This window comes from Trachurus trachurus, assembly GCF_905171665.1.
Source record: "Trachurus trachurus genome assembly, chromosome: 23".
In the NCBI taxonomy this organism is placed as follows: Eukaryota; Metazoa; Chordata; class Actinopteri; order Carangiformes; family Carangidae; genus Trachurus; species Trachurus trachurus.
Genome location: NC_139912.1, coordinates 7,369,421 through 7,393,050, shown reverse-complemented (window position 1 = coordinate 7,393,050; position 23,630 = coordinate 7,369,421). Strand labels below are relative to the sequence as shown.

Sequence of the window (23,630 nt, the reverse complement as noted above, 5' to 3'; positions counted from 1 at the left end):
ATTATTTCCCAGGAACCAACAGCAAAAAAACTAAATTAGACGTAACCAGGGAGACAAAACATAGTAGTGTAGTTTATAACACAAAACAATGGCGAATACAAACTAATAGTAATATATTTTGTAATGATAAGAAGTAATGGTAACTTATTTCTCCTGTATGGGGGAGCTGAGTGAGCAGATTAGAGCAACATAACTCCTGAATACAACTGTGTTATTTCCTCTCCTGTACATACACTAACTCACACAGGGGCTGTAACTGATGCTCGGTGGTTTAATGAGATTGAGAGAAATACTTTCTGTTCTACAGGCTCCAAGTTAAAGTCACTGGAGTTGTTAGCGCTTTTTACAGCTGCAGTAAATCCACCGTGTTGTTGAGTCTTCTTCATTATATCTGGATGATGGAGTTCATCCAAGTGTGTTTTTCCATTGTTGTGTGTGGAGGGATCGTATGTGCACAGGTTCAATACCATCAACTAATGAGAGGCAATTATTTTCTATTACAAATGTTTATTTCTTTTCCTTTTTTTTTTTTTTCTTTTTTTTACTGCGTCATTTAATCATTTCAGTCATTAGGCAAAACTTCTCCACAGCGAAGTGGAGTGAGCCAAGGCGCGCTTGAACGCATCATCATCATCAGCTGCCAGGAGCTGCGCAGCAACACCAGACTAAGAAATGAGGTGGTGTTGTCATGCAGCCAGGCACATGTTGCCTCTTCATGTCTATTAGCCACACAGGCAGACTTTTAATTCCCTCCACTGCAGACGAATCACCATATGTCTCTCTCTCCCCCCCCCCTCCATCCTCCACACCTCACACAGAGAAACCTCCTGCTCCCCCATCCATCAAGCACAGTGCACAGCTAATGCAGTTAGCCCACAGAATTAGCAGCTTCTAGTGTTTTTTGTTTGTTGTTTGGGCATAAGTGATGCCGTGCCAGAGTGGTAGCGGTTGCCAAGAGGATGCTACAGTATCTAGCCTTTGATTGGCCTCCATACGAGATCAGTTCGTTTACCTGCAGCCTCTTGTAGTGAGGCAGCCGAGGAGAGGAAGAGAGAGAGGAGGAGGAGGAGGAGGAGGAGGAGGAGGAGGAGGAGGAGGAGGAGGAGGAGGTGGTAGAGGCAGAGTGACAGTGATTAAAAATAGTAAGGACTGAAAAAAGAGAAGGTGAGAGGGAGGGCATGAAGGAGGGAGGAGTAGTAGATTTTCCTACTATAAATACCCCTGGAAGTCAACAGAGGACGGGAGAGGAAGAGGAGGAGGAGGAGGAAGAGAAAGAGAAAGAAACAGAGGTTGATGGAGAAGAATCAAAAGCAGAGCCAAAGAGAATTTAACTTACCTTGAACTGCACTTTATTTTGGCTCGGCGTCTGGTTTGGCGTGGGCCTTTTAAAGCTGCGTCTGCTCCATCGTCTTTTTGCAGCAGCAGGGTTGGACGGTCCAGACTGAAACGTCTCTACAACAATTAGACGGAGCGCTTTGAAATAATTTCACAAACATTTATGTACTCAACCCTTTTCCCTGCATTAATCAGGAGGGTTAGCACTGTTGATGTGAGTTTACTCAGCTTCCTCCCACGCTCCAAAGACACATTAGGTTGATTGGCGACTCTACATTGAGGTTGTTAGTCTTTGTCTGATATGTCGACTCCGCCCCCTCATCCCACGTCACCTGTGATTGGCTCCACCCCACATGACCCTCCTCGGATAAGCAGGACGGGATATCAGTGGGCTGCAGGATGTGTTTAAAAAACAATGCAACTTAAAGGAACAGTTCACCAAAAAATGAAATTCAGTCATGATTGACTCACCCTCATGCTGATGAATACTCTGGAGTAGTTTTTTATTCCTCAAAGTGCATCTGGAGACCCAGGAGGGGGTTTCGCAGTCCTTATAAATCCTTATATGAGAGTCAATAGCGCCCGACACAAAAAGGTCCATAAAACTAAACAAAAACCATTTAATATTCCTCCACACTGCTCATCCGCTGCAATCCAAGTGTCCTGAAGGGATATAGTCCAGAGTTTACTCATTTTTACATTTTGCACTATGGAAGCCGTGGCTGACAAAAAAATTTTTATTTCACGAGTTTTCGTGGATTTTTTCCCATAGTGCAAGCAGGTGTACGTGAGTTAACTCTGGACTATATCCCTTCAGGACACTTGGATTGCAGCGGACGAGCAGTGTGGAGGAATATTACAAGGTTTTTGTGTAGTTATATGGACCTTTTTGTGTCAGGCGCTATTGACTCTCATATAAGGATTTCGTTGGACTACGAATCGGCCTCCCAGGTCTCCAGATGCACTTTGAGGAATAAAAAACTACTCCGGAGTATTCATCAGCATGAGGGTGAGTCAATGATGAATGATGAATTTCATTTTTCGGTGAACTATTCCTTTAACAACTTTCTTCGACAACAAACGAATGCACGCAGCTTTATCACGTGTGTATTGTTCGTTACTGACCAGAAACTATTGAAAAGAACGAAGACACAAGGAAGTCGACCTCCTCTTTTCTTTTAATACTGTAGGCGCTTTGCACACCTCCCTCCCTCCCCTTCTCCTCCTCCTCCTCCTCCTCGCCCCTCCGTCATTATGAAGGGAGGCCATTGTGGCTCCAGAGCTTCAGACGAGGCCGGCGAGATGAAGCCTCGACTTTTTTTTCTCTGGCACATCATCATATCTGATCCAGATCCAGCTCGGCGTCTGAGGCTCAGGATCAATGTGCCAAACCCACAGCTGTTCCCCTCCATCACCTCCTCCTCTTCACCTCCTCCTCCTCCTCCTCCACACCTCTATCCTTTTTTTTCTGTCATTCCTCCTTCACCTGCTAATGAGAGACAGTAAGCAAATTAAAAGTATCGATTGCCATTTTGTTCACCTAAAGCTTTTTTTTATTGAGAAAGAGAGAGCGAGAGAAGGAGAGAGAGAGAGAGTCAGGCACACAGGGGAGTCTCATCCTCTCTGAAATCATTCCCCAGCTGAATTAAGAATCCACCAACCTCCTTCTCTCTTTCTGCCAAGTCTCCTCTCTCTCTCTCTCTCTCTCTCTCGTCTTCCAACGCACTCCCTCTCTCACACTCACTCTCACTCACTCTCTCTCTCTCTCTCTCTGTGTCGTCTCTTCACAGCCACAACACCAAGACAACATCGTGGCTGGACCCGAGGCTAGCCAAGAAGGCGAAGCCGCCCGAGGAATGCAAAGAGGATGGTGAGTGCTGCGTCTCTATCTCCTGTTTTCTCCTCCTTCTCCTCCTCCTCCTCCTCCTCCTCCTCTTCCTCCTCCGTCGCTCCGTCAGGTTCATTTCCTTACAAGTTGCCAGCAGCATTTTTGTTAATTTATGAAGATTTCGGAGCTCGCCTGTTGATCCGAGGAGAAGCAGAGCGAGATGGTTTCATCCAAAGCGGAAGGAGGATGTGCAGCAGTAGTGGTGGTGATTATTGTGTGTGTGTGTTTTTTTAATCTATTAACGAGGAGTTAACTTACTAACACGGTGGCAACAGCTCATATGTGTGTCAGGCCGCCGCCGCCGCTGCTGTGAATAGGAAGTCCCGTGATGTGTGCTTAAAAGCCCAGGTCCACGGGGACTGGAGGGTTACAAAGACTTCTTTATTCTCCACTGAGAGAGAGACGTGGAGTGTCCTTCACCCGCCCACACTCACACACACACACACACACACACACACACGCTCACATTCACTCACATTCACACACTTTCACACACTCGCGAAGCAAAAAAGAAAAGGAGAGGGGTGAATGTCAATGCAGCAGGCGTTTTATAGACGAGCATACATATATTGGAGTGTGTCATCTATCTCTTTCGGCCTCACCCCTCCCTCCCAACTTCCCCATCCGTCTTCTCTTTATGTGTGTGTGCAGCTGAGAGGAGATTTATCGCCAGAGTTATAGACAGGGAGGCAGAGGAGCTGAGGAGAAGGACTGAAGTTGGAGATGGACACAGACAACAAATGAGAAATGATGACTGTCACTTTTTTTTTTTTTCCTTTTTTTTCCTTCTCCATAGTGTGAGTTTGTTGGTTTATGGTCATGGATGGTAGAGGTGGAGGGGTGTTTGTTATGTGTGCGTATATTCCTGGTGATCACACAAACCACAGGGATATAGAGTTCCTCTAAAAATACATCCAGCTCTCAGACACGTACGCATGCAGACTGAGACACAGACAGACCAGAGCACTGTCAGGTCAAACTGTGTTTTCAGTTTCACTCGCTGTGGATTTTGTTTTTTTTACCTGATTTGTGTGGGACGTTAGAAGAGTGTGGTGAGTATAGGGCTGCGACGAATATTGTTTCTATCATCAATAAATCTGTCTAGATCGTTTTTATGACTTGGTAGGCCTGGAAAAAAGAAACGTCCATCATAAGTTACCAGACTGAGGGTGAAGCTGATGTCTTGAAACTGCTAATTTGGCCAAAAAGACTCAATTTGCTAAGTAGATAAAGGTGAACGAATCCTTGTGACTTCGGTGATGCCCCTGATTTTTTCCTGTAGAAGCTAACATTGGTGGTTTTGTAATAACTCTCAACTTCTACACGATATCTAGTGCATGTAGTGTTAATTAGCCAGAGTTAGCATGATAAATAACTGACTGCTCATTATATAGTGGACTATATAGTGACTACGCCATATTGTAGTGCTGTTTGAATGTTAAGTGAGTATTGTATAGGCTAGTAGTACACTGGACTCATAGTATGCCAACGATGCAGCGTGAAAAGTAGTGTGACTGATGGTCAGCATTGATCTGGAACATTTTAATTATCCGATGTAATTGTGTGGTGGAGTAGTGCCAGAAAGTGTTTTTTCACTTTACAGTGAGCTCACTATAGGATATATAGTCATCTATATAGAATATCACTAAAGGTTATAGTGAGGAGAGAGTAGAGAATGTGAGTGAGTGATTTTGGACACAGCCTGAGACGTTCAGGATCCCCTCATGATGATCCTGCGACTCCAGCTAACATCATTGTTACGACAATATTTGGTCAAATGCTAACAATATCCTGTAGATAGTGCTAATTAGCCAATGTTAGCATCTAATAGACCAAACTAAGATCTTGACCAGTGCAGCAGTGTAGCTGCCGGCTAAAAATCAGCATGTTTGCATAGTTATTGTTAGCATTTAGCTCTAAGTAGAGGCTCAAAGAGAGGCTAGCATGGCTGTAGCCTTATTAGTTGTCGTTAATTGTTGGTTCAAACTATATTTATCACTTTTTTTACATTAATTTTCACTGAATCAGTGAGACCATTAAAAAGCTGATCATTGTTGTGAATAGAAGATTCAACAAAGACAGAAATAGCCTACAGTTAGCATGAAGCTAAAGCGGCTTCAAATAATCGGCCTCAGGATTAAACATGGAGGCCGTTTCTGGCACATTTCATTCCTCCTGCAGAGAAAGGACCGTCCTGATGTTGCATTAAACTCAAATGATTTCCTGTAACGTCCTCCTCCTTCGTCTCTCTCAGTGTTTCCATTAAACATCTCTAAGAGGATGAGACGACGACTCGGGGACAGAGACAGAGATGTGCCTGCGAGGAGTTTGTCAAAAAATGCAATTGCGCTTTTATACCTCCGGCACTTCTAATCCTGCTTATCCACTTAGGACGACCACAGGAGGAGATGTGCTGATGTTTCTAAGGACTGATATTGATCTTGTTGGGGCGACTCATCTAGTTAGTTAAACCCAGCGGAGAGGATCATGGCGGTGACTCCGACTGTGGCGTTGAGTTGGACTCACCACAGTCATATTGAGGATAAAACTATAAAATATTACATTGTGAGGCATTTGTGGCTTCAAATTATTGTTGTTTTGACCCAGTTGCTCCATGTTTTTGTGCTGCCTGCTTCATATTTCAGCTCCTCGAGTGTGGTTGTGTTGTGTTGTGTTTGTGTTTTGACAGTCAGGACCGAGAGAAATGGTCAAAGAGTGACTGAGGTGTTTTTTTTTTAAGCTTTCAGATGTTTTGTTTGTTTCCAGCTTGAGGAGTTAGGGTTTGTGTAAGCAGCCATATGAGAGGTGTGTTGTTCACTCGCACAAACGTCTGCAGCTCGGTGGCACCCGCCAACCCCTGGGAGCTGAGCTGCAGTTCGGGCGAGAAGAGCTGCCTCTGTAAATTTGTTATTGATTGGTGGAATAGGTAGGAGTGTGTCTGTGTGTTTGTGTGTGTTTGTGTGTGTGTGTGTCTACGTTTTGGACCTGAACCATGCTCTGATAAGCGCTAACAGGATCGCAAGGGGGAATCTGTGAGCTGTGACGGGACAACAGGCTGAGAGGAGGAGGAAGAGGAGGACAGTGTTAAGTGGGACTATATAGTAGAGGGACACACACATAAAACACACATACACACACAGTTAGACTTAACTAAAAGTGGCAACACCACAAAGTAAAGTTACTTAATGATGAAGTCTTGTATTCACTTCTTAAATCACTCTTGAATTTCTCTTGGAACCTTTAATTAAAAGCTCCTGGAGCAGAATTGTTCTGGTTTATTACAACTCACGTCTTATTTTCTACAAGTTAATCACTGTCTGCTAATTGAGATCAGACAAACCCGGTGTCCTCCCGCCAGCCAAAGCTTTATTTATTGTGATTATCTCAACTGCTCTTAAAGGTACATAGTGTAGGTATTACTCCCATCTAGCGTTGCGGTTGTATATCGCAAGCAACTCAATCGTATTTTTCATGCTGCATTCACATGAAATTGGGCAGACAGCAGACGGACCACAGCCACTGCACATAACGGCATAAACAAGCCTCTATGTAAACAAGTGGTCCGTTACCTGACCCACATTTTACCGGCTTTCTCTCGACTTCTGTGACTAAAATGACATATGCTTTGTCACCGACGGCCGTCTGCCCGACTGCAGGTGAATGCAGCATCAGTGTAACGCTCCATTCCTCCTCACTGCGTTACCGCGGTGACTGAGCCGACAGCTCCGGTGTCTCCGCTGAGTTTCCGTGGTTTCCTACCGTCACGCTGCCACTGAACGTAAAAACATGGAGACACCACATGGCAGCCAGCACCGAGCTTACCCGCTCCATGTAGATATGAATGATATGAACGGCTCATTCAGAGCTTAAAGGAACACTTCAGTTTGTTGATGGTGGGGGGGGGGGTTACTGATTAATGAAAAATAGACTTTTGAACGAAATAATCGATTTTCATGAATAGATAACAGGAGAAGTTACACAATGTCCCTTTAAATTGAAGGTGAAACAGGAACAGGAAGTAGGTGCACCTTAACCTGAAACATCTATTGTATTTTCATTTATACTGTATGTCATTTACTGTCTGTAAACGGATGGTAAACAACACTCATACACTGACGGAGCAGCTATCAGAGGTGATGTGGGGTTCAGTATCTTTCCCAATAATGAGGACGTGAATAATCAGGACGATGAATCATGACACCAAAGTTTAACACAGTTAAATTTAAATGTTTCATCAGATGAGCTCCAGTTTCTGTTTCTGTTTCTGTGAACTGGACTGAACTGAAACCAAACAAAGTGAAGCTGGAGACACTCGTCCCACTGAGGGACGCAAAAGTTCTACTTACTGATGTTTTCAATAATAAGAGGGAATTTGTGTTTCTGTGTGTGTGTGTGTGTGTGTGTGTGGCTGCGGCTGCTTTGTGCGACTGTGTTATCTCATTGCATCTTTTACAAAATGCATGAACCCTAATTATCTCTCTAATGCCCATTGCACCACATGTTATAAGTATAAATTTACCTACATTACACATACTGTATGTAATTGATAGAAATCATTGATGACTTCATCCAAACGATCTTAATTCACTTTTATGTATCAATAAATGCAATTAATTCAACAATTAATTGCATTTATTGATACATAAAAGTGAATTAAAGCTCATTTTATCAACGTTATTTAATGTTTGAACACATAAAACATCACTTTTATATATTATATAATCATTGCTGAGGCATTTTACTGAATTAGTACGCTGCTGATTGGTTTAATATTCAGTGGTTTGATCGTGTTTTCAGTGTCTGACTGTCAGGTAAATGTGGCGGCAGCAGACGTATAGAGCGGCATTAAAAAATAATAAATGAAAAGAGAGAGCGTGAGAGAGAAATACTTTCTTATGGTTTGAGTAAATGTTTTCACGGCTGCTAAAGACAGCTTGTTCCCTCTTATGTCTAAAGTCAGCTGCAACACATACAACCACATCCTGTCAAACTATGCAGAGGGATGCGCGTGTTTCGCTTTAGCTGCTGCTGCTCCTTCAAAGAGGCGTCGGCTCCACTGAAGACTGAGCTGTTGACATCACAGGCGCCTTGTAGTTACATAACTCACTCTGTATTTGTCTCCCTCTTTCTCACCTCCTCTCTCTACCTCCGTATCCTCCCTCCTTCCCTCCCTCCTTCCTTCCCTGCCTCCCACACTCCCTCCTGTCCTGCTGTCTCCTCGTTTTGTTTTGGTAGACGACAAGAACTAGGACAACCTCGCTGTTTGCTTTAAAACACACTTTTTTTTTTCCATCCTTCCAAATATTTGTTGGCTGGAAAAAAAATAAAAAATAAAAATGAAGAGAAGAGGAGGAGGAGGAGGAGTGGTTTTTTTCGCCTCAGGTGTGTCGGAGCAGGTATAGCACAGAATATCCCCCTGACAGGTGAATTAAAAAGGCAAAGAAGACAAAACTGCGAGACGGCGTTCGTCTCTATTTCAGCACATTTCATCAGACGACGGCAGCGTGTCCTGTTCACGGAGGCTGAGCACACACAACACAGGTTGTACAGTACTGTATATGAATATAGACAGATAAGGAGTGAGAGAGAGAGGGAGAGGGAGAGGATGGGAGGGGAGTAGAGGGGTGAGGCGGTGGGGGGGGATTATAATGTCGATGGCGCTCAGGTTTGAAGGATTGTAATCGTGTTAGAGCGACTCTTTGTCTTTCACCTCTGTGGATCCCAGCAGAGCCGTAAACCCAGACGTGGAATTAGATTCTGCTCACGTGACGTCGAGGAGCTTCACGGACAAAGAGACAAAGTTCTTATCGTCTGTTGCAGCCGCGCACTCGCTCTCTCTTCTCTTCTCTCTTCTCTTCTCTCTTTCCTCCTCTCTGCTGTTTTTATTCGTTTTTATTTGCTCTCCTCACATCCTCTGGGTTTGAGTCTGTGTGTGTTCGTGACACCTCATCTCTTACGTCCAGATCAAATGGGAAGTGTCATCTCTGCTGCTGTGTCGTCCCTCCTGTCCCCACTCGGGTAGATTTTTTGTGGGACACAGGAAGTTTTTTTCTTCTTCTTCTTCCTATCGTTGTTGTTGTTGTTGTTAGAGATGCACCGATTCAGTTTTTTCCAATCCGATACCGATACCTGGGCTGAGCGTATCAGCCCAATACCCGATACCGATCCGATACTACTGTTGAATGAATGAACCGTATACCTTGCCATGTGAGTGAAGACATCAGGCTTGACATAAACATTTAGCTTTGTTAAACAAAAGGTAGCAAATTAACACAGATATAAATGTACTTAAAGGGACAACGAGGAGTTTCTATTCGGTTATAAAAAAGTCTCACGTTAATGTGGATGAATCTCCGCTACTCACACTTGTTAATGGCTCCATTTTCGCTAAATATATCGATCTGTCTCTATCGTTATTTTGTTATTATTAGTGGTGGCGGAAATGCTGGTCGAGCCGACCAGCGTTTCCTTCATGGCGAGTTATGAGAATAACGCCGCAGAATCGCCGTTTATGGTCGGAACTACGATGGTATGTGAACCTCTTTGAACCTCTGACTTTAATTTTTGATGAATGAAAACATGAGTCCGTCTTGCGCCGGGTCAAAGAAATGTACGGTGCGCGCGGAGGCTCATAAATGTAGTGTGAAAACGCTTCGCTTTTCCAAAACTCCTCGTTGTCCCTTTAAATGAATTGTTCACTCAAAATTGAAATTTCATTCACTCATTATCTACTCACCCTCATGTCGACTAAGGGCTGGGAGAAGTCCTCCGTGGCTTCTCTGAGTTACAGGGGGTCTCGGCGTAGCAGTGCATGTCCATATAACGGTTGCAAATGGATACCAACTGTCTTCATAACAAAAAGACACACCAAAAAACATCCAAATACCTCCATGCTGCTCGTATGTAATGTCCGTCTTGTATTGAAGCCCCGAAATGCGAAATTGTTCAGAGAAAAATTAAATAACATATTATATATAGCTGTGTCCCAATTCAGGGTCTGCATCCTTCGGAGGGTGCATTTGAAGGCCGATTACGTCACAGCGCTGCGCGAAGGCTGTCCCAATTCGTCCAAATTCGAAGGCTCCTCCAAATGCAGCCTCCAAATGCGTCCTCCTTTCCCCTGCATTCGGAGGATGCACCGCTTGTATCCTTCGCGGCCTCCCGTATCCCAAGATGCTTTGCTGCACCGTTGTTGTTATTAGCAACCTAGCCGTTAGCTATCGAACGTAGCAGCTCTGTGTTGTAGCCACGGTAACCCGGCTCTACGCCGGCTTGGAGGTGTGGCTGCCCGCTGCTGAGCTCTGCTCTGCTCTGCTCTGGCTGCACAGGTGAGGAGCGGAGGTGTGTGTGACAACTTTTAATAAGAAAGCTATGAAAACACATTACTTGTGCTCTTTATTCTCTATTCACTTAATAGCCTGAAGCCTGAAGCCCCCCCCCCTGGCTGCTGTTCAATGGTTTGTTTATTAGTATAATGATAACTGCCCTTGTATTGATTCTACTTCTTAAAAAAATAAAATAAAATAAAATAAAAAAAGGAGGAGGAGGAGGAGCGGAGGAGTGGTAGAGCCGTTGCAAGCGCCACTTTTAAATGTTTAACGTCCGGCCGTTGTTTACGTTCGGCCGTTGTTTACGTTCGGATCAGGAAATGCTCTGAAGGCTAGACCGTCCCATTTACCGACCGTCGATGCGGCCCCCGGAGGAGTCTCCGAAGCCGTTGCCTCCGGAGACCGCGTAGGCTGGGTCCTCCGAAGGCTGCAGCCCCTGAATTGAGACACAGTGTATATTTCAAGCTTGTTTGTAACGGAAGCTTCTCTTCCTGGTCCATCCAAATCTCGCACGATTTGCGCGGGTGTCAGAAATCGCACTGATGCCGGCGCAAATCTCCATTTGCAACCGTTATATGGACATGCACTGCTACGCCGAGACCCCCTGTAACTCAGAGAAGCCACGGAGGACTCTGAAACTTCTCCCAGCCCTTAGTCGACATGAGGGTGAGTAGATAATGAGTGCAATTTGAATTTTGGGTGAACTATTCTTTTAATATTATTTATTAAGAAATAACAAAGTGTACATTAGCAGCAAAAAGAAATGAATAACACTAGATCGCTGTAACTGTACTGCTGTGTATGATAAAAAAAGGAGTGACTGGATTGGAATGTTGGATCATTCACCGATATCCAACTAATTAGTCAATATCGGAGCCGATATCTGATCCGGGTATCGCATCGGTGCATCTCTAGTTGTTGTTGTTGTAGTTGTTGGGGATGCTGAATATGAGCATTCTTCGCTCCAGTCCCACAGGTGAGTTATTACAGACGGAGAGGCGCAGCGCCCTCCTTCACCTCGAGACTCATGCAGCAAGCAGGGAGCGGGGAGGGGAGGGGAGGGGAGGGGAGGGGGGAAGAGGAGGAGGAGGGGAGGGGCAGGTGTAGCTGTCTGCAGGGTGATTGATGGGTGTATTTTGAGAACATCCCCAGCAGAGCAACGCCTGAGGCCTGGAGATTGGAAGGAGAATTCAAAAGAGTGTGTGGCAGGTGTGTGTGTGTCTGTGTGTGTGTATGTGACATGTGCATGGTGAATTAGCTGTCAGTGTGAGTGTGTAAGTAAGTGAGCTGCTGCTACACCAAGTAGAGCTGAGCAGCAATAAGTCAGCGTAGTGTTGATGCTACATAATAATTATAGCAACCACAACAATAATCTTTACTGTACTTAGAAGAACTTTTCTTAACAAGGGCAATTCGTAAAAAGATGCACACAAACATTAAAACAGCAATAAAACAGTAAAAATGCTCATAACTGTGCGATTAACATTAAAATGCAAACTGAAATAAAAGCTTTCATGAATAAGAAAGAGTCCAGGGGCTGGGACCTCAAGCGCCCGAGGCTCAGAAGGAGCTACAGTAAAAGTCGATAATAGAATTTAAAATCAGTAAGTAATAGATAACCGATGGAGGAGGCTACAGTTTGTGTTATGTGTGTACTCAGATTTTCATGTTTTACCCACAGCCTGATTTAGTTTATTCCTCTGTGCTCTATACAGAAAACCATTTAAAACACACAAACGAGCGCCGTGCACCTCAGTGTCTTTTCCAATGAATCCCACATTCACCATCTCACGGCTGGAAATATTCAGCAGAGCAACAATTGTGTATCAATCCTCAGCAAAAGAGAAAAAGAAATAGTCCCTGACAGTTCACTAATTAGTTCTGTTTAAGTTTCACGCTGCAAATTTCAGCTGCATTTCATTCCTAAATTACAGTGACACATCTGTGACATGCTGTCGAGCTCAGGGTGAAGAAGAGACGTCTTATTTATCTGAGTATTCTTTCAGCGACGGAACAATAAAATTATTTAGTGTGGATCTGCTCAGTGAACAATGATTCCCTGATGATACAGTTATATTTACGTCCCACTGCTAATTCCTTTCTAGTTATTTTTTTTTCGCTGTTTCTTTTCTTGTCTCAGGACACGTATCACAGCATGTCTCTACTGTTTTCGACCGCTTTCATATTACGATAGCAGATTACTTTCTCCAAAAAAATCGATTTCTCCTCAAGAACGAGAACGGAAAATTGTGGAAAAGTAATAATGAATGATTATTTCCTAGGGCACAAGTATAAACATATTCAGTTGCAGTTTTGTCCAATCAATAAACCAAAATCCAAATATTAGAGAGATAATTAAAAAAAAAAAAACATTAGAAAGCAGCAAATATTTCCATAATAGAAGGTCAAACTGTTAATTTGGTTGAAAACCGACTTGTATTAATTCATAAATCATAAAAGTTGTTGCCAATTTCCTGTTTCCCATCAACTGACTATTAAAATAAACAACAAATAGTTTCAAATGAGCTCAGATTTGTAAAGAAAAGCTGAAGCTGTAACTTTCACTGGTCTTTTTTCTTTTTTTTTGTTCTTGTCTGTTTGGGCTCTAATTGAGTTAGAAATTAGCTGAATCTAATTAACCTTCATACATAATTTCATCTAATCAACAGCATCTCGAAGCCGGTTACAAAACAAGCTGCTTTTCACAATTATCCTATTTAACATCCAACAGAAAAGGTCTCACAGAAGTGGCACAGTCTCCTGACCCCTGAGGGACGAGCGGAGGCCGAGGTCGTGTAATATAGAGCAGTAGAAGAGAGAAGACGAAACAAAGCACAGTGGGATTTTGCAGCAGAGGGGATTTAAGGACACGTTTTTCTCCACAGGTGCATTAAGGCAAGGCAAGGCATTAAACAGCAAAAAAACAAAACAAGTTGTGGCTGATTGAAATGGAGCCTCATACACCAGAGAGGAGAAAACTGTTGCCAGCAAGCGACACAGTTAACTAATTTGTTGTCAAAGCCAGAGGGGTGTGTGCAGCATTGACTTTTCCTGTCGCAGCGGAGATGTATTGGTTTGTTAATAATCTTCTAAAAGACCTGAATCAAGATCATTTTCCACAGTGGAAAAGAAAGTGTAGCCGAGGTTAATGTGTGTAGAAGTATAACAGTAAATCATGGTGTCAAAGCTCCTTATCATATTCTAGACAGACTCAGTCACGTGACCCTCTGTCCTCAGGGAGTCGTAGCATGTTAATTATGGAGCTGCAGTAACATACAGTATGCACACAGTGGGAAGGCATTACGTCTTCATAAGGAAGCTGCAAGTTGGTCGGCTTTACTTTTTTATTTTTCTTATATTTCACAACTAAAATAAACCGAGAGTTCAATGTTGTGTCCTTAAAATCTGAGGTCAAGTCTTTAGTCATCTGGCAAAGCTCCGAACATGTTGATGCTTTCGGAGGAATGTGGTGAAATCTTGGCTCCAGATTCAACAAGAGCTTTACTTCAAAAAAGAAAGAAAGAAAGAAGCAAAATTACAATATGAATGCATTTCTGCTGATGACCTTGCTCAAAACTGTTATAATAGGGAGAATAGTTTCATTCTTAGGTTGTGACAGTGTTAAGGTTTGGGTTAAAATGAATGCTGTTGAGGTTTTAGGATGGATTTGTTGCTGTTTTTGTGCTAAAACATTTTGGTGGGGTTAAATAGGGACAGAGTTATTATTATTTTAACTTTTTCATTAGTTTTTATTATTGACTCTTTTAGTTTCATTGGTTTTTGGTTTCAATGCATCAGTAATTTTAGTCAGATTCTTATTTTTGAGGCATTAACTACTGGTTTTGGTTGAGTTTTTTGACATAGCCATGTAACTTTCAGCTTGTGCTCTTGTTTTTTACATCATAGTTGTGTGTTGTAGATTTTATAGACTCATCTTCTTGAATAAGTTGTATAAGGGCGGCTGTGAATCTCACTGTAGGCGGCAGGTTTCAAGGCGACACTCTGTGCTTTACCCGGCTCTTATTAGTGTGGATCACACCTCCTGGTTTTCGGGAGCAGCATTTGTCAACAGCCCAGTGACTCTGACACAGGATAAGAGCGGCCTGCTGGTCCAGACTGCTCCTTAAACAGCCTGCAACTGTCACCCCACCTCCCCCATCTGTGAGACTGATGCAGCTAAATTATCCATCTTGAGATTTTCTCTGCCGAGTTATGTTTACCCATCGCCTCAGCTCGGCTAGACTTTAAAAAAAAAATATTGTATCAGACGAGGGCCAGCGAGCTCCCCCTGAGGCGCAGCGGCCCCTTTCTTTATACAACTTAGTCGACTGTGTGTTTGATTGTGACAGGCGGGGTAGTGATTATCAGTACAAAACACCGGGAAAGTGTTTTCCCTGCTGAGTTTATGAATTATAGGTTGTAGCGGTTGAGGAAACATTGAGGCTGAGTTCATCAGTACGCTCTGGTCTTCTTTAAATATATAAAGTCACAATCATTTTCTCTTCTCTGTGTATATGTTAGAGTTGGTCCCTGAGAAAAATAACAGCACCGATAAGAATGAAAAGATAGAAGATTCACAAAGAGCATCGTCAAACACTGTGTTGACCGCTGTGCACAAGGTTAGCTGAGGTTTCCACCACTGCTCACATCCTGCTGAACATTCACAATATTATTGAATAAATGGTGGTGCAGATGTATTAAAGGGGACATGTTATGGAAATATCACTTTTTGAAGGCTCTCTAACATATATTTAGAAGTTTGTTTTGCCTTTCGGCCCCCAAATTGCCAAAAAAAAAACTGTAATGTTCAGGCTCCCTAGATTGAAATCTGTGTGGTTTTATGAGCTGTTTCCTCAGATGTCTTCCAGTGATGTAACTAGCTTTCAAATTTGCATAACCCCACCCCTACCTGGGACCGGTAGAAGGGGCGGGGCAAGCAGTGGTTCATTTGCATTTAAAGGGACAGGCACTGAAAACCAGCCGTTCTGAACAGGGCTGTTTTGATCGGATGAAAAGAGCCGTAATGTTTGATCTTTGGAGTATTTTGACCAAAGCATTTCACAGACATGTCTTTAAGACACCTGGGAACTATTTTAATTTGTGTAAAAGGGGTCTCCTTTAATGATGATGGGCAGAAGTTTGTGTCCCTGCCACCAAAAACACATCATCTAATACCTTTACCCAACAAAGTGAGGTCTGTTTGTTTTATGATAACGGCTCAACAGTGAAAGGATCAAAAGGGACAAATTACAATTGTAAGTGACAGAAACTAAATCCATCTTCCGAATAATAAATGCTGGCGTTGTTTTTGTTTCGTATACTTTCTTTTAATTCAGCACCTTATGAAGGTTATGAGGATTTCAGAGAGAGAATAAGTCTGAAGTGGCATCACAATCAACAAGAGATAAAGATTGTCAAGGTTTAATCCGCGTTCTCGTTCTGAAATCAAATCAGTAATTACCTCTTCAGATAGTTGTTTGAGTCCTCCATTGCCCACTGAAGCACAAGAAATTGGCTCTTGTGAACCCATCTACAAATAATGCATCCACATAACAAGACAACAGTCCTGTGAGCTTTTTAGTTTCAGCAAGAGACTCGAGGACTCAAAGATTAACTGAGCAAAGAAAATAAACCCAACTACAAGGTAACTGACTTTACTGTGCGGAGAATACGACATTAAATCTGTTTGTTTGGCTCCACTATAAACTAACTGTACAAAAGTTCATATAACTACTGTAGGAGTCATGAAGTGGTCGTGTCCTCTGCTTTTCTTTCCTTCCAGAGGTTGAGTTTTGGAAATTAAAATATATAAGATAAAGGTCATTTTATCTGATGGGTTAAAATCATTTAATTGAATACATATCTGTGAATTCAATGACATTTCAGAGTGGAGAGCCAGGTCATTAGAGGCAGTACGGTGACCTCATCTGTGGTGGCATTTCAGAGACTTTCAAGCTAAAGTTTAAGGTTTAGATAATTGAGGTTTAACCTTAAGTAGCCAAGTGTCCACCTCTACAAACTGAGCTTCACACATATATTATATATTTGCTGCTAATTGTGTGTTCTCCAATGTTCCTGTACCGATCGGCAGAAACTTTAATTTCATCAGCAGAGGTGACATGATCAATGAGGGCCGGTACAGTGTACACTAGCATCCAGCAGGAAAGGACTTTAATTTTTGGTGACTGACTACTAAAAAAGGCTGAAGGCGCTGAAAACGATTCAGTTCAGCTGGGTTTGCTCCTCAAAAGAACGAAGAAGAGAAAGAATAGAGGGAGGAATGAGGACATGTGTAAATCTCCGGGGTGTGCGGTTTGCTTCCCATGTTTCACAGGCCAAATCAAAAAAAAAAAATGCTGAATAAAAAATGTACAAGCTTATGCGCATGAAAGTTCACTTCAAAAAAAAAAAAAAGGAGGCCTTTTTTTTCCAGAGTGTGAGAACATGAGATGAGATGAGAGGATACTGGAGGAAGCAGAAGTGGAAGGAGAGGAAGTAAAGGGGGGAAATAAGGTGAAGCAGAAAGAGAGAAATATGACTGAGTGGAACTGGGAGGTGAGAAAATAAGGGGAAGATGCCAGGATGCCTCCTGCTGGTAGTAAGTGGCCCTCCACCTGCGAATTGAAGGATGGAGGACGTTGGGGCATGACGAGAGGTTGCAAACATTGTTCCACTTATACCTCAGGTCTCCATCACAAGGGCTCCTATACCCGAACATTTCACACCAGCTTGATATTTCCTCCCTGGACGCGTGCAGGACAGCAGTGATAAGCAGTGCAGGCTTTATAGGCTACAATATGGCGTACACACAGTTACACTCCCTCTCCCTCCCTGTCCCGGGGAGTTAGCACTCCATTGCAGGCTGCTGACAGAGAGGTTATAGATGGCACTCAGCGGAGCCAGACAAAAGAGCGAGCAAAGAGACAATCCGCCTAAGTTCAGCATTTATCAGCATCACGCTGCTCGGCTCAGTGAAAGTAACAGCATACAGTATGAGTGTGTGTGTGAGTGTGTTTGTGTGTGTCTGTGTTTGTGTATTCATGTGGGGCACTGCAGACAAGAAGAGAAGAAAAAAAACTTCTGCTGAATAATGGCAACTGTGGCCACAAGAGAAGAGACAGAAAATCAATTAGCAGTGCTGTCTAATAGCTACACAGAAATATCTATGTAGCCTTATGTTCACTATCATAACCACCACTGCCTCTGACTTTAAGAGATGATCACTGTCTACTACTTCTTTTCAAGAGATAAATGGAAAGATTGACTTTAATGACTTTACATTAGAGTTAGAGTTAAAATATATGTACATTTGTGTACATTCATACAGTACGTGCACAATAAAAATCATGCTATTTGCTAAGTGTAGGTAGTTCATTTTCACAACGTTATTTGAAAAAATAAGATCATTTTGTAAAGTTAGCTTACAATATAAAGTAGGCTATTGATGTGTCACTGTTAATTGATTTAATGTAACAATTCACAAAGTGTTTATAAGCCGGTAAGTTGACTTTACAAAGCTAGTTGAAAAAATTTAAGAAATGTACAAAGTTAGTTTTAAAAAAACACCCCCAAAACTAGCTTAAAAAGTAAGATAACTTTACAAAGTTAGCTGGGGTCCACTCCGACATCCCATTATTCCGAAAATGACCCATTGTTCCGTAAACTCAGTGTTTCGACATCCCATTTTTCCGACCATATTAAACCCATTATTCCAACGTCCCGTTGTTTCGATATGTGATTATATATGGGATGTGGGTTACGGTTAGGGTTAGGTTAGGGATAATAACGTTTTCTGATGTACAACATGCACGGGCACAGGTTTTCACTTTCAGATTTGATGGCTACGGTTAGGGTTCGAAACATTGAGATTTCGGAACAACAGGTAATTTTCCGACTATTGCCAAGTTAGCTTATAAAGACGGATAACTGTACAAAGTGAGCAATGTGACAATACAATGTGTCGATTATTGTTTATTTTAGATTCATGCTACTACTTGCTTTGACATTGTTAATTAATTTAAGAAGAGTTAAAGTTAACTAAAGTTAGCTGGCAAGTAATTAATGTGTCAGTGATACTTTTGACCTAATTCACTGATTTATCTCCAGGAGGCAGCTTTAGCCTAGCTTAGCAGACAGACTGGAAGCAGGGAGAAGTCCGTTTTTAAAAATCCAATTTTTGAACACAGTTAACCCACCAGAATCTGTAAAGTTCATGAATTAATAGCATTTGAGACGCTTGTAGGCACATTTTCTAGTTTTGCAGAGAGAGAGACATGCTAGCTATAGCCCCCCTGCTGTTTCCAATCTTTTTTTTTTGGGTTGAGCTAATCACATTTTGGCTAAAGCTCCGTACTTTACAGTCAGATAGATATGAGCGTGGTATCAATCCTCTCATCTAACTAACTCTCGCCAGAAAAGCGACTAAGCATATTTCTCAAAATCATGATCGAGGAACAGAGAGCGACGTGGTTTTTAAAGGAGCCCAGCGAGCGTAGAAAAGAAAAAGAAAAACCAGCGCCGCTGTAGCAGCCGAGACGTTTCAGGTGTTTTGACTTTTATGGTTTCACCTCCAATTAGAGATGTTTAGATTAAATGGCTCGACTGTTGGCTCCTGCACAACTTCTCAGATCGTCTGTCTGCTCTCATTTCCTATGATGATGATGATGATGATGATGATGACGGCTGAAATCACACAATTATCTCTCAAGTGTGCTTGATTTGTAGAGTTTGTCTTCTTTTTTCCTCTTCTTGTGCTGTTCTTGAAAGCGGAGTCATTTCTGGCTTCCTGCAGTTCTTTTCAGCGGACATTGTTGTAGAAAAGCTTTTAATTAGGAGACTGCTGAGATTCATGACAGCCCTTTGATCTCCTGTATTTGTGAGTGTGTATGTGTTTGTGCATACATATGCAAAATGATACAGGGTGTGCGTGCATGTGCGTGCGTGTGTGTGTGTGCCTGTAAAGTACTGTAAGTATCATGTGTGTGTGCATGTGTGTAAAGGTGAGAACATGAAACGCTCTCTTTCATATTTAATGAGTGGAGATGGGGCTAAGGAGTGTTGCGGTGTTCACAGGAGGTATTCCCGTGGGCTGTCAACCTGCTCGCAGCACTCTGTTATATCACTCACAACCATGTGTGTGTTTGTGTGCGGAAAGTAGGCATTTTTAGTGAGTGTGCATGCAGGCAAAAAATAGTGCATCCTACTGAAAATTTTATAATTTGTTTTGAGGGGATGGGGGGCAGGGGTTGAGGGAAGCATATGGCACGTGCATGAGCATTGCACCAGCATTGTTTGGATATTTCTGCTCCGTGTGGGAGGACTGGGAGGGATGGGAGTCTGCACAGCACTGAGTTGAGTCTATAAACTAGGCCAAGGAATAATATTATATATATGTGTGTGTATGTAATGACCATACAGAGTAGTAGCCACTGTATCTGTACCGTGCAGCTCTTGAAATACGTTTCTCTCGAAGCTGCAGCCGCCGTGCCCTCAACCAGCCGCAGGGTCTCTGGGAGCACGAGGCGATGTAGCGCTCCCTCTGGTTGCTTCCTCTTCTGATTAGGAAGCATTTTCTCTGCTGTTATCTCCGCTCTCATCCTGATTAACTTCGCATTGTCACTAATCAAAGCTTGTGTGAGTCTCAGCAGAGCTGTACTGGAACACACTGTCCCCAAGCTCTGTGCTAGATTCAGCTAGATTCGTGCCGTTTTTTAACGAGAGCCGCTCTCTCTCTCTATGTACTCAACTTGATTTTGAATGATCACGCTATTATGCTAAAAACACTAGAGTCTGCATGTGGGAATATGCTTTAAATGCTAATGGTTCATATCCTGAAAAGCAAGGGGGGAATTCCTGCAAGGCATGTTTTTAGGAGCTGCTGCGTGAAAACTTTAAAAGGCTGTTGCAAACGAGGAAGACGATCATGTTCATTTGTTAAAAAGGAAGCATGTCTTTCACTACAAACCACAAACATGAAGAGGCTGAGAGAGCAGAAATATCTAGGACTTTGTGGTTGCACAGAACTGTTGAAAAGTTAGAGGCCACTTTGAATATGTTAAGTTAGTAAAGCTCTTGGTCCAGACTGAACATCTGTTTGATGGATTGCCAAAACAAAATCTGGTGCAGACATCCGTGCCCTTCTCAAGACGAATATTAATTAAGTAAACTCCTGACTTCTCATCCTGTGACAACTGAATCCCCATCAATCTCAGTGTCACTTTGTGTTTAGAGCTAATTAGCATCAGGCTAACAGGGTAAACTAATGGGTTGCAATTACTACCTGCTAGATATGAGCATGTTAGCATACCAGTGTTTGGACAAAAATATTAAAACACATATATATTTTTTGATATTCATATAAGTTGTGTCCTAAATTACCCTGGAAACCAACAGCATCTTTATCAGGTTATGGCAAACAAACACGAACCACTGTCACTTGCATTAAACTTAACTTTGTTACATAATGATATTACACTGAGTCAAACCACGTTCAAGCTTGCTGCTATTTTTGCTCACTTAAATCGTTTATCTGTTTTGATTGATCAAGATGTCCATGGTCAAAATTTTAGCAAATGTACACAGTTTTTCTACGACCCTGTCAGACACAGACTCAGCAAAGGGGGGGGAAAAAAAACCACAACTCTAAATTTGCTCTGACCAGTCGTGGCTCTGCTGGGACGCTGCTGTTAATGCCAATTTGCGATGGAAAAAATCTTGTGAGCCGCTGGAATAAGGTCCGGGAGACTCAGATGTCTTAAGCAGAGGCATTTTATTGATGTTCGATGCATCGAGGAGGAGAGTGATGAGCAGAGCAGTCAACATTTTCAACCAGTAATGCTGCAAATCTCTCTGAAGCTGTCCTCTGGAGGGACTTGTATTTAAAACCCCTTCGAATCCTCACATGGTTCAAGCTCATACATGTGTTAAGAAGACCGCTGGATGTGTAACTCTAAACATTAAGCTCATGTCTTTCCTAACGCACGCTGTAAATCCCAATTACCTCAGCTTCATTAAGGAGGACTAATTGACCGTGAGGTACAGAGACACAGGCTGTTTATTATGGTTATCCACAGACAGTCAACTGACCTGGGCAGCAGTTTGGGACTTAAGTGTTCAGATGTTTATACCTAATTATAAATGTCTCAAGCAGAAAGTATTTGATGTGTTCAATAGAAATACTTAGGGAGTGCTGGTCAATGGTATTAGACCAACAACACCACTTATCAAAGTTTCTTTAAAGGTCCCATATTGCATAAAGTGAGATTTATATGTATTTTTTTAATCATAAAGCAGGTCTAGGTTTTATATTAATACTGTGAAAGTATCAAAGCCTCAGTACACAGCCTACAGTATATTCAGAAACTGAGCCTCAAAACCAGCCGTCAGGACTTCCTGTGACTTTGTGATGTCACAACAAAGCAGTCCATAAACCCCGCCCACCTGGACACACCACCATGCAGGATTTGGTTTTTATCTGAGTGTTTTAACCTGAAATCTGCTTTATTTCTATTAAATGACTCCAAAAACAGTCAGCCAATCAGAGGAGAGACTCAGAGCCTCCTCTCTTTTGATTGGCCGACCTGTGCCCCAGGCAGAATCCTGACAGAGGAGATATAAAACTACACTGAGATGAAATTTTGGTTCTTAAAACCACTTTAAACCTTCTTATTGTTACCAAAACTTCAAAATAACACACAGGTGAAGAGTATAATAAGAGACATTCATGGGTAGTGGTGAAAACAGCTTCTCTGTGCTTCACATCATTGTGCACTTGACAATTTTGTCCTTTTAAAAAGCGATTTGAAAGCCGAGTTCGAGCACTGACACTCACACTTTGTTACGTGTCATCCAAATTCTTCTCACAACAGCAGCGGTGCTTGATCTGTCTGTCATTTGTCAGTAATTGACTGTCATGTGCTATTTGTCAGTAATTGTGCTCAGTCTTTGGCTTGTAGCGCTTGGAGTCAAGCTGTTATACACCGACTGAAATATCTACCAATTGATACTGTGAAGGTTCAACACCCCGAGGGTTTGTGCTCGTTCTAGTTCAGGCTGTTAATCTATGCAAAGTTCCCACATCAAAACACAATATTTACAGCACGGAGAAGATGCAGGGGCATAAATATTTAACCGATTTTAAATTCAGCCACTGGATCTATCAATATTTGGAGTTATTTTGCAACTTTATTTTTTTTTTCTTGGAGAGGGATGCATTTGATGCACAGCATTAAAGAGCCAGTAGCCTCTTTAAATCAATCAAAGTGACAAGCTGCGGAGAAAACAGTCAGGTTTTTTTTTTTTTAATCTCACGTCTTGTCACGATCAAATTTTGTATTTTAAAAAAATTAGATTGTGCGGAGTCTGAGCATGCGGCCTGTTCGGAGAGAGCAGCAGCCCTCCAGTTAGCATGTCCTGGTAATCACCGACAGGAAAGTGACTAATTCTTCCACAAAGATCGATATGCTGCTGCAGGTTTTACTGAATAAATAAGACTTTCATTATTATTGTCTCACTGCTGATGTTTTTTTTTCTTCTTTTTTTTTGTCGTTGCAGAGCTTCCGTACGGCTGGGAGAAAATCGATGACCCCATTTACGGCAGCTACTATGTCGAGTAAGTCGGGTACATCTTTAATATGTAATGGCTGGCTTTTGATTTCCAATGTAGCCCGCTGGTGCTGTATTAATCATATTTATTAGGAGAAGTCTGGCGCTGCAGCCGGGAAGCAAGGCGCTCCCTTTTGTCTGTCTCTCTCTCTGCTGTCGGCTCACTGTTTGTTTGCAGTGGGGGGGTTATTTGTCCATGTGTGCTTATCCATATTTCTGTGTTATCCCTGTGTCTGAAGCGCTCATAGTGCATCTATATCTGTAGATTAGCTCATGAGCTGAAATCTCTTTTTAAATATTCTACATGTGCCTCCGTGCATAACCACCACTGTGCATCAGGCTGCAGGAGTCCACCCCCCACCCCTCTCCACCCCTCCCTCCCTCCCTCCCTCCCATGTTCAGAGGTGTCATCTCTTTGGCTGGATGCTCTCCTCTCTGGGGCGGAGGGGACGAGGCTCTATTTTTAGACGGGGGGG

General features: G+C 42.6%; 1 protein-coding gene across 1 annotated transcript in view; it reads left to right on the top strand.

Annotated features, from left to right (window-relative positions):
• The window catches only part of magi2a (membrane associated guanylate kinase, WW and PDZ domain containing 2a), a gene marked incomplete at both ends in the record, with an annotated part of 256,339 nt that overhangs the window by 168,138 nt on the left and 64,571 nt on the right, over window positions 1–23,630 (top strand). The window contains 2 exon segments of the mRNA XM_083999183.1: window positions 3,126–3,205; window positions 23,104–23,161. Of these exon segments, the coding sequence (XP_083855309.1) occupies window positions 3,126–3,205; window positions 23,104–23,161 (138 nt within the window).